At 65.8% G+C, this 11,899-nt stretch overlaps 3 protein-coding genes across 7 annotated transcripts; 1 reads left to right on the top strand and 2 right to left on the bottom strand.

Annotated features, from left to right (window-relative positions):
* The first annotated feature begins 327 nt into the window (after positions 1-327).
* Positions 328-1,368, top strand: PTPRCAP (protein tyrosine phosphatase receptor type C associated protein). The gene is made up of 2 exons (XM_052695754.1): positions 328-424; positions 774-1,368. Exons 1-2 carry the CDS (start codon positions 422-424, stop codon positions 1,263-1,265), a joined length of 495 nt encoding a protein of 164 aa, XP_052551714.1. The 5' UTR covers positions 328-421; the 3' UTR covers positions 1,266-1,368.
* RPS6KB2 (ribosomal protein S6 kinase B2) lies at positions 1,363-4,504 on the bottom strand. 4 transcript variants are annotated; one of them, XM_052695733.1, is made up of 15 exons: positions 4,314-4,504; positions 3,761-3,795; positions 3,561-3,681; positions 3,410-3,478; positions 3,169-3,316; positions 3,044-3,101; positions 2,832-2,932; positions 2,671-2,761; positions 2,506-2,596; positions 2,321-2,428; positions 2,175-2,237; positions 2,022-2,099; positions 1,837-1,941; positions 1,648-1,763; positions 1,363-1,575 (listed from the first exon to the last, which is right to left on the bottom strand). In XM_052695733.1, the coding sequence occupies exons 1-15, from the start codon at positions 4,383-4,385 to the stop codon at positions 1,425-1,427; spliced, it is 1,407 nt and encodes a 468-aa protein (XP_052551693.1). In that variant the 5' UTR covers positions 4,386-4,504; the 3' UTR covers positions 1,363-1,424. The 4 variants fall into 4 exon arrangements, with proteins under 4 accessions (XP_052551693.1, XP_052551694.1, XP_052551692.1 ...); XM_052695734.1 differs by having other exon boundaries at positions 1,648-1,703; positions 1,837-1,944; positions 4,314-4,503; XM_052695732.1 differs by having other exon boundaries at positions 1,837-1,944; positions 4,314-4,502.
* Positions 4,505-4,743: 239 nt separating this feature from the next.
* Positions 4,744-11,564, bottom strand: CARNS1 (carnosine synthase 1). 2 transcript variants are annotated; one of them, XM_052695710.1, is made up of 10 exons: positions 11,466-11,564; positions 11,081-11,101; positions 10,569-10,800; positions 9,828-9,917; positions 9,259-9,737; positions 8,833-9,013; positions 8,482-8,567; positions 7,990-8,221; positions 7,637-7,908; positions 4,744-7,068 (listed from the first exon to the last, which is right to left on the bottom strand). In XM_052695710.1, the coding sequence occupies exons 2-10, from the start codon at positions 11,081-11,083 to the stop codon at positions 5,851-5,853; spliced, it is 2,793 nt and encodes a 930-aa protein (XP_052551670.1). In that variant the 5' UTR covers positions 11,084-11,101; positions 11,466-11,564; the 3' UTR covers positions 4,744-5,850. The 2 variants fall into 2 exon arrangements, with proteins under 2 accessions (XP_052551670.1, XP_052551671.1); XM_052695711.1 differs by having other exon boundaries at positions 11,432-11,541.
* Between the last annotated feature and the right edge of the window lie 335 nt (positions 11,565-11,899).

The raw sequence follows: 11,899 nt of genomic DNA, 5'->3' as shown, positions 1-11,899 counted from the left end.
GTGCTGGGTCAGGCTGGGGGCGTGAGGGCAATGGGGGCTTTGCTGTAGTGTCATGAGGTGTGTGTGCGGGGGGCCGGGGGTCTGTGCATGTCCCCAGCCCACGGTGGGGATGTAGGGGATAGGAAGAGGCGGCAGCTATAGCTGGGGGCTCAGGCACAAACTTTCACAGCAGTAATAGCAGTCGGTGTTCGCAGGGCCACGCTCCCTCTCACTCTTCACCCAGGCTGATGCGTTGCTGTAGGTTTCTCAGCTGCTGGGTGCATTTCGGGTGGTAGGGATGGCAGGTGCAGATGCTGTTACCCTCCCTCCCCCCAGCCCCCCCCGCATTGATACATCCGCTGCCGGGGGGGCAGGAAGTGCTGGGGGCCCCCCTGCACCACTCACACCGCAGCAACAGGACCTGCTCTAGCAGCGCTCGGTGATGGTGAGCACCCCAAAAACAGAGTGGGGGGGAAGAAGGGGTCAGAGAGCAGGGTGGGGGCATCCCTGAGAATGGGAACATCCCAGAGAGTACCAGGGAGGGGGGATTCTCAAGTGCCCACAGACCCATGCATCCTCTCTGCCACGGTTACCCCGTTATAGATTTGGGGTGGGGAGCGAAGCAGAGGGCTGCACTTTGTTCCCATGCGACTCCCCATCTGCAGACGCTGCGTTGGGCGGAAGGGGAAAAACCCACAGGTCTTCGGGGCAGCCCAATGGGTTGGGGGTCAGGGCCTGGGGGGTCACAGGGCCGAGCACTGCGGGTATTGACGAGGACCCATCCCGTCTCACAGGACACCGCCTGGCGCCCCGCAGCCACGCTGCTGCTGGTGGGTCTGGCGGCAGCGGGGGAGCCCGCAGTGAGCCGCAGCGACCGGGCGGTGGGAGCCCTGCTGGGGCTGCTGCTGTGTCTGGCCGTGGGGCTGGCCTTGGCCTGGCGGCACCTCTGCCGCCTCTCGGACGGCCGCTACCATCCCCGGCCCGCGGGGCGTCGCGCCCTGGCCGTGCTGCGGAGCCGATGGCGGCGGCTGCGGGGCCAGGAGAGCACCGCCGAACCCAGCGGGGAAGGGGACGAAGCCCCGGAAGCGGAGGAGCTGATGCCGTGGGGCGCGGAGCGGCAGCGCCGCGAGGAGGAGGAGGAGGACGGAGAGGAAGAGGCCCCGCAGGAGGAGGAAGAGGAGCAGCGCCCGGCGGAGCAGCCACACGCACTGCCCGGCGACGCGCACAGCCTCGCGGGGACGGCGGCGTGGGGCGACGCGCGGCCGTCGGACAGCACCGCGCTGTGACGGCGCCGCCCCAATAAAGCGCTCAGCGCTCCTCCGGGCGGACACGGCGCGGTGGGCAGGGCGGGGCGCAGCTCCCCCCAGCTCAGTACGCTGCAGCCGCACTGATCCATGCTTTAATGGTACGCGCACCGTTTCACGAATCCTCTCCCTCCCACGCCCCTACCTGGGCGGCCGCCCCCGACCCCACCGCATCTTCTTGGCGGAGGCGATAGGCAGCGGGGCCGTGGCCTCGGGCGGGGTGCCGCCCTCCAGCCCCAGCTCCATGGTCTCTGCGGATCTGAAGGGCTCGAACGGGGAGAACTTGACAGGGCTGCAGAGGGCGGATGGGGAGGTGAGGGGGGAGCAGCTTTGCCGTAGTGCCCCCCAAACCTGGCACGGGTACCTGACTGGGGTGTGGGGGCTGCTGTTGAGGCGGCGGGGTGCGCTCCGCACCTTAGGCTGAAAGGAGAAGCCCTCCTTGATACTTTCCAGCACTGAGGGGGCCACGTAGGTGAAGCCCTGGAGGAAGGCAGTGGCAAAGGGTGGGGCGGGGGAGCAGCGGGACACCTCTCCCTGTGCATCCACCCCGTACCAGGAAGGCCTGGTTAGCACTCTCACTGATGATGGCATCATCGGGGCTGTCCACGGGGGTCTGGCGTGTGAAGCGGGCATCGAACTGGCTGACATCCTCCTCCGACTGCTGTGTGGGGGAAGGAACGTGGCTGCTGTCCTCTGAGCCCCCCCTTCAACCATTGCCCCCCAGAGCCCCCCCTGTACCAGGCAGGGTTTGAAGGGAGGGTCCAGGCGGCGTGCCAGCAGCTCCTCCCAGTTGATGTGCCGGAAGAAGGGATGCTTCTGGAGGGGAAGTAATGTTATATTGAGAAGTGGGGGGAGTGGAGGAACATCATTATACCCCTCCCCAACCCCTACCTGCACATCGGCTGCATCTCCCGGCCCCCCACCAACGCGTTGGCTGGGGTTGCGCTTGAGGAACTGCAAGAGAAAGGAAATAGGGGTCCCAGCTGTCCCCCTCCACACACACACGGGGTGATGGGATCGGGGGCAGGTGGAGGCACCTTCTTGAGCAGGTCACGTGCATCAGGCGTCAGGTAGGGTGGCAGCACCAGCTTCCCCTTCAGGATCTTGTCAATGGTTTTCTTGCGGTTCTCTGCTGTGAACGGGGGCTGCCAGGCGGAGGTTGGCCACAATGAGCCCTCCATGCTGTCCACGTGCCTCCCTCAACCCCCCCTGGGTGACTTGCCGATCCAGTGAGCATGTCGTGCATCACGGCACCCAGGCTCCACCAGTCCACTGCGCAGTTGTGCCCGCTGTGCACCAGGATCTCTGGGGCCCTTTGGGCAACGGGAGGGACGCCCTGAGTGCGTGGTCCCCCCAGGCTCCCCCTGGCACCTCTCTCCCTGCTTACATGTACTCAATGGTGCCGCAGAAGGTGTGGGTGACTGCTCCGTCATGGATGGACTCCTTGCACAGACCAAAGTCCGTCAACTTGATGTGACCTGGGGGGGTTCCAGAGGGGGTCAGCCCCTAGAATGGCACTGCACAGTGGCCCCCCAGCACCGTACCCACCCTGGCTGTTGAGCATGATGTTTTCTGGCTTGAGATCGCGGTAGATGATGCCGTTGGAGTGCAGGTGGCCCAGCGCCAGTGTGATCTCACTGAGATAAAAGCTGTGCCACGGTGGAAGGGGGTGAGCAGCAGTCGGGGCCCCCAGTGCCCTCCTCCAGGCTGAGGATACATGGGGACACATGGGGATACGCAGGGACGTGTGCTGGCCTTACCAGGCGGTGTCTTCCAGGAAGATACCCTCACGCTCCAGCTGCATGAAGAGCTCCCCACCTGCAACAAACAGCCAGGGGGCCGTGAGCTGTGCCCCCTTCATGCTTGCCCCCCCGTTCCCCCATACCACTGAGGCACTCCAGGATGAGGTAGAGCTTGCCACCCGTCTGGAAGGCGTAGATGAGGTCAACAATGAAGGGGTGTTTGATGGTCTCCAGGATGTTTCTCTCAGCTCGTGTGTGCGCTGTGTCCTTGGCATTGCAGGCGATCTTGGCCTGGGACAGGGGGGTTACATGGTGAAGGGAGGGCATCACACAATGATAGGGGGGGGTCCCACAGTGATGCAGCGCTCCATGGCACCTTCCTACCTTCTTCAGCACCTTCATGGCAAAGATCTTCCCTGTGTTAGTGCCCTGTACCTTGCGCACCTGGAAGACCTGCAGGATGGGGGGGGGGGGGAAGGCAAATTTCCTGACACTCTCACCACGTGAGCAGCCCCCCTTCCCAAAGCCCTCCCACCTTGCCATAGCTGCCCTTGCCCAGGACGCGCAGCAGCTCGAAGCAGTGGGGCCCAATGTGCTCGGGGCCGTTGTTGACGCTGCTCTCTGAGATCTCTATCTCCTCGTAGTGCCCCACAGGCCTGTGGGGTGGCGGTGTGGGGATGGTGAGTAGGGATGGGGCCCCCTCAGAGCCGCCCCTCAGTGCCACCCTACACTCACTCCAGGCCGTTCCCCCGGGGCTCCAACTCCATCTCCTGTGGGCACATGGCATCAGTGCCACACGGCACGGTGGCTTTAGCCCTGTCCTTCATCCTTGGAACAGGTCCTGCCTTTCCTCCCATCCCTAGCCCAGGTCCCTGGTCCCCATCCACATCGCATCCCAGCCCTCCCATCACCTCTGATCCCCACCAGGACCCAGAGCTCCTCACCACTCCTGAGCCCCCATCCCAAACCCAGACAGCCCCACTCTGCTCCATCCCTGCCCTGTCCTTATCCCACATCCCTCTTCCCACCAGGCTCTGTTCCCCACGTCCCCTCTCCCGTGCCCCCATCCCCAGCCAGTCCTGGTATTCCTAGCTGTATTCCTCACCTATCCCCCCCCCCACCAGGTCGTAGTCACCTCTGTCAGGATCCCCGACTGCCTTCCTCGTGCCCCTGTCCCCAGTCCCACCACGTCCCAGCCCCTTATCCCCACTCTCGATCAGCTCCCCACGCCGTCCCCGCGCCGTCTCCCCCCCAGGTCCCGACGTCCCCACGTCCCATGTGGACTCACGGCGCCCAGCTCGGGCTCTTCCCCGTCGCTTCCCTCCTCGGTCTCCAGGTCGATGTCGAACACCCCCGCCATTGCGGAGCCGCAGCGAATCCGCGGGCCCCGCCCGGTCACGGCCGCGTCGCATCACCAGAGGGATTCGGGATCCCCGCCGCGGGGCACTCCGGGACGTGGAGTCCGAGCACGTGGCCCCGCCCCCAGGCTTCGCCCCGCCCCCAGACTGAGCCCCGCCCACCAGACTGAGCCACGCCCACCAGCACCAGCAACTCCAGTCTTTGCTACGCCCCGTAGGCCAGGCTGCGCCCCTCCGTCTCGGGTGTCTCCCAAAGGGCAGGGGTCGGCCCCAAATGTCAGCGCTGGCGCACGGAGCCCCGCGGGGGGATTGCTGAGAGGGGAACCTCCCCGAAATAAACACGGGCCTTGACGCACTGAGTTGGCGCTCTGCAGCCTTTATTGGTGCGCGTGGCTCTGGGGGTGCTCCCCCGGCCCGGGTTGGGATCCTGCCACTTCCACGGGTCGTGAGGTGCTTGGGGGGGTCGGACTGGAGGCGACCGCCAGAAGAACCTCCAACTGGGCCTCGGGCTGCTACTGCGCTCCTGTGTTATTGTGGGGTCTGTGTTGTTATTGCAGGGTCTCAGGCACTATGCGGGCTGTGTTACTGCAGGGTCGCTGCTGTTACTGCAGGGTCTCGGGCAGTACGTGGTCTATTGTTATAAGGCTTCAGGCACTACACAGGCTGCTGCGAACACTGCTATTACTGTATGGTTTCAGCCACGTGGGCCGTGTGTCACTGCAGGGTTGCTGTTATTGTAGGGTCTCTTGCTGCCACTTGCAGGTGCCGTTTCCCCGTTGACGGTGGCAGTGGCTGTGACACGCTGTTATCACGTGGCATCATCCTGGGATTGTGAGACACGGGGAGATTCTCCCCACGCTGCTTTGCCACTGTCAGGTTTGCTACTGTAGGGTCTCCCCAGCAACGGGGTGTTCTCACGGGATATCCCCACGCGCACTTCTCAGTGCAGGTGCCTCCCGCTCCTGTTATTGTAGGGTCTCCCGCTTCTGCAGTGGATCTCTGCTGTACGCCTGTTACTGTGGGATCTCCCCGTGCTGTTCTATCGCTGTGGGGTCTCCCCTCACACAGGTGTTCTTGTAGGATCTCCCAGTATTTATCCTCTGTCACAGGGTCTCACGATGGTCATCTCTTACTGTGTGCTCCCCTCATACTGCATCGTATCCTCATGTTTGCCTGTTACAACGGGATCTCCCCACACTCAGTGGTTTTAGGAGGGGCTCCTCACGTTTGCCTGTTACTATGGGCTGCTTTGTTACAGCCTGCTATGCAGGCTCTCCCCATTGCTGCAGCTCCCATGCTGCATCGAGGGCCACGCTGGGTGTCGTGGGGCCGTCGTGTTGCTACAGGCCCACAGCCCACAGCCCAACCCCGAGAGAGCGGGGGGTTGAGATTGGGGTGCGGGCCTCCGGGGGGGATCTGGGGGACGTGAAACCCGGCCCCGGCCCCGCGTCCCCAGCCCCGCCGTGGCTATTTGAAGTGGGAGAGGAAATGACTGACGGGGTACTGGGGCGAGTCGATGCCCAGCGCCTGGCACAGCCCCAGCAGCCGTCCGCAGGCCTCGGCGGGGCCGTCCCCGGTGCAGGCCACGCTCAGGCAGGGCTCCTCGTAGCGCCCGCCCGCCTCCTCGAAGAGCGGGTTGAGGCGCACCAGGCCTTGCCGCTGCATGCCCTGCAGGGCCTCCATGACACCGCCGCGCAGGGCCTGGCCGTGCTCTGACGCCAGGCACATGATGCCCGCCAGCTGCTGGCGGGGCGAAGGCCGGGAGGGCAGCACGGGTGGCAGGCCCAGCGCCAGCAGCACGGCGGCCAGCAGCAGGTCGGGCCCATAGACGGCGCGGATCCAGTCACGCAGGTAGAAGCCGCCCATGCGAGGGTTGATCTCCAGCAGGCGCGGCCCGGCAGGGCCCAGCTTCAGCTCCACGTTGAAGACGCCGTGCTGTAGCCCGCAGGCCCGGCAGCAGCGCAGGGCTGCCCGCACCAGCTGGGCCTGCCGGTCAGCGGGCAGGCAGGAGGGCAGTATGGCCGCCGTCTCCAGGAAGGTGGGGAGGCGCGTGGGGCCGTTGTCGGACACCCAGGCGCCCAGCAGCCGGCCCTCGAACAGCACCAGGTCGACGTCGTGCTCGGTGCCCGGCACGTACTCCATCAGCAGCATGGTGTTGCCCCAGCCCAGCCCGATGCCCGGGTGGTCGGCGTCGGCCCGCAGGTCGTGCCACAGCTGGGCTGCGTGCGCGTGGCACTGCCCGGCGCTCTCCACCAGCCGCACGCCCACCGCCCCCGCCCCAAACTCCAGCTTGGCCACAGCGGGGAAGGGCACGGTGCCCGCCGCCTGCTCCACGTCGCCGTGGCTGCGCAGCCGGCAGCAAGGCACGGCGAAGGCGGCCGGAGGCGGGCGGCCGTGGCGGCAGCGCTGCAGGTGCTGGTGGGTACGGCTTTTCTGCTTGGCCAGGCGTATGGCGGTGGGAGAGCAGCCGGGCAAGCCCAGCCGCTGGCACAGCAGCGCTGTCAGCACCACGCAGTCATCCCAGTAGGAGAGGCAGGCGTCGGGCCGCAGCCCGCGGGCACGCAGCATCTCCAGCACGTGCTCAGCGTGCTCCTCGTCCCGACGGTGCTCCCGGCTGTCATAAGGCAGGAAGGTCTCCACCAGCCCAGCTGCAAAGTGCTCGGGGTCCGACTCTACCAGGTGGATCTGCAGCACCAAGTTGGTGGCACCACGGAGTGGTGGGACACAGTGTGCCCACCCCATGGCAACGCTACCCAGCGTTCACTGTGAAGCCTACAGATGGCTCCATCATCTCTGTCCCTGGTCCTGGTGCCCTGCCCACATCCCCAGTCTGTCCTCATCCCCACCAAGTCCTGGTCTCCCCATCCCCATCTTTAATTCCCAGTCTCCAGCCACTACCGGTACCCCTGTACCCAGCCTGTTCCCGTCCTTCCAGTTCCTGATCGTCCGCGCCCTCATCCCTGGCCCTAAGACCCCTGTCCCCAATGCAGTTCCCACATAAATAGGCTGTCCTCAGCCCTACCCATCTCTGTTCCCATTCCCACCACAACCAGGTCCCCACAGTCTCTATCCTAGCTTCCCTGACCCCAGCCATTACAGGTCCTCTTTGTTCATTCCCGGTGTCATTCCCTAGCTTCGCTTTCACTCTGAAGCCTACTGAAAGCCACAGCACCCAGCGTTCACTCTGAAGCCTACTGAAAGCCACAGCACCCAGCGTTCACTCTGAAGCCTACTGTTGGCCCAATCTGCTCACCCGCAGGCCGTACTCGCGTGCTGCCTCCCAGACGAAGCTCTTGCTGGCTCCTCCAGCCCCAATCAGCAGGATGTCCTTGCCTTCAACTAGGCGGCACTGCGCCCGGTGCAGCAGGCACTCGGCCAGCAGTCGCGGCACGTCTCCGGCAGGCTGCCCCACATCATGCCCCATGCCCTCAACCAGCAGGCACGTCTCCAGGCAGCGCAGGCAGTTGGTAGAGAGGGCCACCAATTCCAGGGTGTCATCCACGCACGCCAACAGGAAATCCACACCTTGGGGACACAGAGCACTCAGTGCCACAAGGCCACCAGCCCCACTTGCCTCCAAGGGAGCAGGCCGAGGTAAGAGCTCACCAAGGACGTCGGTGCGGGCACGGGCACCGCCACGTTGAGCGGGGCTCAGCTCGCCCTCCGCAGCTAGGACGGCAGCCATGCTGGCTTCGGCGGCCTCCCGCAGCCGCCCTGCCAGTGCCTGCCGCTGTGCCGCATCTGCCAGGCCCCACTGCCGCAGGCTGGAGTCCAGGCCCAAGGGCAGCAGCGAACCGTGCCGCACCGGCACCTCTGCCCGCCCCACAGTACAGGCCACCTGTGGGGACACGCCACCAAGAGGACACAGGGTGACACTGGGATGCAGGTGGGTGTCCCCGAGGCAGGGATGTGGGCTGCCAGCCCCTGGGACACGGGGACTCATGGGGCCTTGTGCTGGCACCCAGAGCGCGGGGCAGGGGATGCTCGCAGCCACCCCCAGCCACACCTGGCCCAAGGAGAGGGGCTGCAGGAAAGGGGGTGGAGGCTTCGGATGCCACGCACGGGTGTGTACCCGCCAGCCCCGTCCCCAGACCGTACCTGGCAGAGCTGGGGCCGGTCTCCCCAGGACCGGCAGACGACGGTGCAGATGCGCAGGGCCATGGGCAGCCGCGGGGCTGCGCTGCCTGAGGGGTGAGGGACAGGGCAGGGACAGCAGCATCCCACCCGCAGCCCCCAGCTCACCCTGCGGTGCCCCAGCCCCAGGGAATGGCCAAGGACGGTCCCCCCCCAGTGCCATGCTCACCCCCAGCCCAGGGGACAGGAGGGGCAGGTTACGTTCCCCCCACCCTTAGGGACTGAGTCCGAGGTGGCCACCTCCCACCCACGAGCGGACACGAGGGAGCCCCCAGAAGCCCTTCCTGAGTGGTGGGTACCCGAGGGGGGTCTTACGTGGGGGCAGCGTGGGCAGGCGGCCGGTGGGCACCAGGGCTTCCAGCAGGACGCTCTCCTCCTCACGTAGGCCCTTCAGCAGGGCTGCCACTGCCTGTGCCACTGCCTTGCCCTCCACCTTCCTGTGGGTGCTGCGAGGGTCCGTTCCACGCCACCGCCACCCTGACAGCCGCACTGCCACCTGTGTGCAGGGCAGTGTCACCCCATGCCACCCTTTCACAGCACTGCATGCCACCCTGTCCCCTGCAGTGCCATGTTACCCCACGCCACCAGACTGTACCACCCTGCCACCCCTGTCCCATGCAGCACCATGTCACCCTGTCCCATGTCATCCCAACCCACTCCACCCGAGCATCGTGACACTCTGTCCCCCCCTCTGCCACCCCCCTCCCCCACATTGTGCCATGTCCCCCCTGCTGTCCCCACCTGATCATAGGGCTGCATGGTGCTGCCCTCCAGGAAGGCGTCCACCTCATCCTGCACCAGGCTCTCCTGGCCACGGGGGTCCTGCAGCCTCACCAGGCGCACCCCGGGGGGTTTGGGCTCCTCAGGCAGGGTCTCCCACAGCCCCGTGGTGAAGGCCAGGGTGGGGGGCACAGGCAGGCCGGCACGGGCAGACAGCAACCAGCGAGAGAGCAGGGGGTCCTCCAGCCAGCGTGCCAGTGGTGCTGAGCCTCCAGTAGGGCAATCAAGGTCACGGGCCAGCTCACCCTCCCAACTGCCCTCCGACCCAAAGGTGCCAGTGACGTAAGTAGCACGCCGGGGAGGCACAAATTCTTCCAGGGCAGTGCAGCCCCCTGCCTCGAAGGAGACCCCCCTGGAGAGCAGCAGGGACCACGCGCCTGGTGATGTCTCTGAGGGTACGCGGCTGGCCCAGGCAGGTGCCAGGCACAGCACCATGGCACCTGTGGGTGGCACGGGATGAGCAGTGGCTGTGTCCCCATACACCAGGGGGGCTGTTGGCAGCCAGGCCTGGGGGACAGGGCCATACTCACCTGGGCAGCGGGAGCCACCCTCCAGCAAGATGGGCAGGAAGGCGGTGGGGGAGCCCAGGATGCACACAGTCATATCCAGCTGGCCAAATCCTGCAGCAAGGCAGTGGTAGGGTGCATGGGACCTGCTGCCACCCCATGTGAGCAGCCCGTGTCCTCAGCCCGGCACTGTGACCCCAGCCCAGCACCACAACCCCAAGCTGGCACCACAGTCCCCAGCCCAGCTATGAAACACAAAACTGTTCTTTTTTGTCACCAAGCTCGCTTCGTGAGGCCTTTTCGGTGATAAGACTGACAACTGCTAATTATCTAGAGGGGCAAGTGGTGGGTGCCACCGTGCTCCAGGACTGCTGCTCACGATTGTAAACATAAGCAGATAGGGGACAAGCAGTCTTTTTCAGGGTGCAGCTTGAAGGACCTGCCACTGCCAAAGGTGATAATGCTTTGTGTGGCAATGAAGGCACCACCTCCTGCTGGCTTAACTGCTGGGCCAGGTGTGCCACACTAACAGAGCGAAAAGAAGAAAGTCCTATAAACTTTCTTCTGGCAAGACACCAGCACTGTGCCCTGCTGCCAACCCACCTCTTAGCAGCCTGGTGTCCCCAGCTTGGCACCATGGTGCTGTACCACAACCCCAGCCTGGCACTGCATCCCCAGGCCACACCAAGACTCTGTACTGCCCTATCCCAGCACCCCACCACCCTGTGCCACCCATACCCATACCAGTGCCTCCCATACCCATACCAGAGCGCGGCTGGCCGGTGCGGTCTACGGTGAGGGGCATCCCCTCCAGGCGCAGGGTGCGCTGCAGCACCTCATAGGCATGGGCAGTGGGGTCGGGGTGCTCGCTGTCCTCGGGTCCCTCGCCGTCGGACACTTCCTCCTCCTGCCAGCCCGGGCACAGCGCCTCGGGGCCGGTCCACTCCTGCTCCTTCATGCCCAGAGCCTGCTCCGTGCTCAGCTGGTCCACTGAGAGCTGTCACAGGGCACGGCCGAGCTGGCACCGCAACGGGCACCGCAACGGGCACGAGGGCCGTAGGTTCAGGGGGGGCATCGGGCAGCCAAGGGACGTCGCTGGGGCGGTGGTGTCGGGGTGCCCGGGAGCGGTGCCAGCCCCCGGACAAAGCGTCCCCTTGTCCCCGCAGGGTCACGCGGAGGCGGTGGGCACGGCGCTGCCACACGGAGCGCCGGCACCGCCCAGCCCCGCCGAGAAGGGGAAGGGGCCCCCTGCCCTCACGCCCCGTGCCACCACTCACCATGCCGCGGGCGTCGGAGGGCTGCAAGAGACGGGAGGGGGGTTACAGTGAGCGGGACGCGGCCGGCGCGGTCAGCCGCCCCGCGGTGCCACGGTGCGCTCGGAGGGAAACCGAGGCACGCGCGGCCCCGCGGCCCCGCGGGGACGAGCCGTGCCCGTAGTCACGCGTGGTAGCTGGCAGTGGGGTAGCCCCGTGCCCCGGCTTAGCGGCACAGAGAGCTATTGTCCCCGGCTTCCACCCGCCCGTCCCCGGCGCCGCGCGGTGCCGCCCCGCACGTCCCTCGGCTTAGCGCGACGGCTGCCCGCGATTTCACCGCCGGACACGCGTGGCACAGCGCACGCGAACACCCACTGACACGCGTGGTGCCGCCGCCGCCCGCACCCACCGGCGGTCGCTGTCGCTGTCGGGCGGCTGTGGCGGCGGTGCCCGCGGAGCTTCGCCCGTTCTGCACCGGCGGCGAAGGCGCCTCCAGAGGCAGAGGGGCGTCCCCGGGGGAGGGAGCAGGGCGGGGCGGGGAGGCGGGGGAGAGGGGTCGAAGGATGTGCGGGGTGTGCGGGCACCTGGGTTCAGGCGTGTGGGGTGTGAGGGAACTATGGGGGCGTGGAAGTGAGGATGCGGGGGCACGAGTATATGGGGCATAGAAGTATGGGGAAATGGAGATGGGGCACATGGAGGCCTGGGGAGAAAGGTTTATGGGGTTACAGGAATTTGGGGAAGCGAGGATTTGGGAATATGAGGATACGTGGAGACAAGGGTATGGGGATGTGGCAACAGGTGGATAGGAGGATATGGAGGTAAGGGAACGCAAGGATATGGGAA

The sequence above is a fragment of the Tympanuchus pallidicinctus genome, unplaced genomic scaffold, assembly GCF_026119805.1.
Source record: "Tympanuchus pallidicinctus isolate F22 unplaced genomic scaffold, pur_lepc_1.0 scaffold3, whole genome shotgun sequence".
Taxonomy (NCBI): domain Eukaryota; kingdom Metazoa; phylum Chordata; class Aves; order Galliformes; family Phasianidae; genus Tympanuchus; species Tympanuchus pallidicinctus.
Note: the sequence above shows the minus strand (reverse complement) of the source record. Positions and strands in the feature narration are given on the sequence as shown.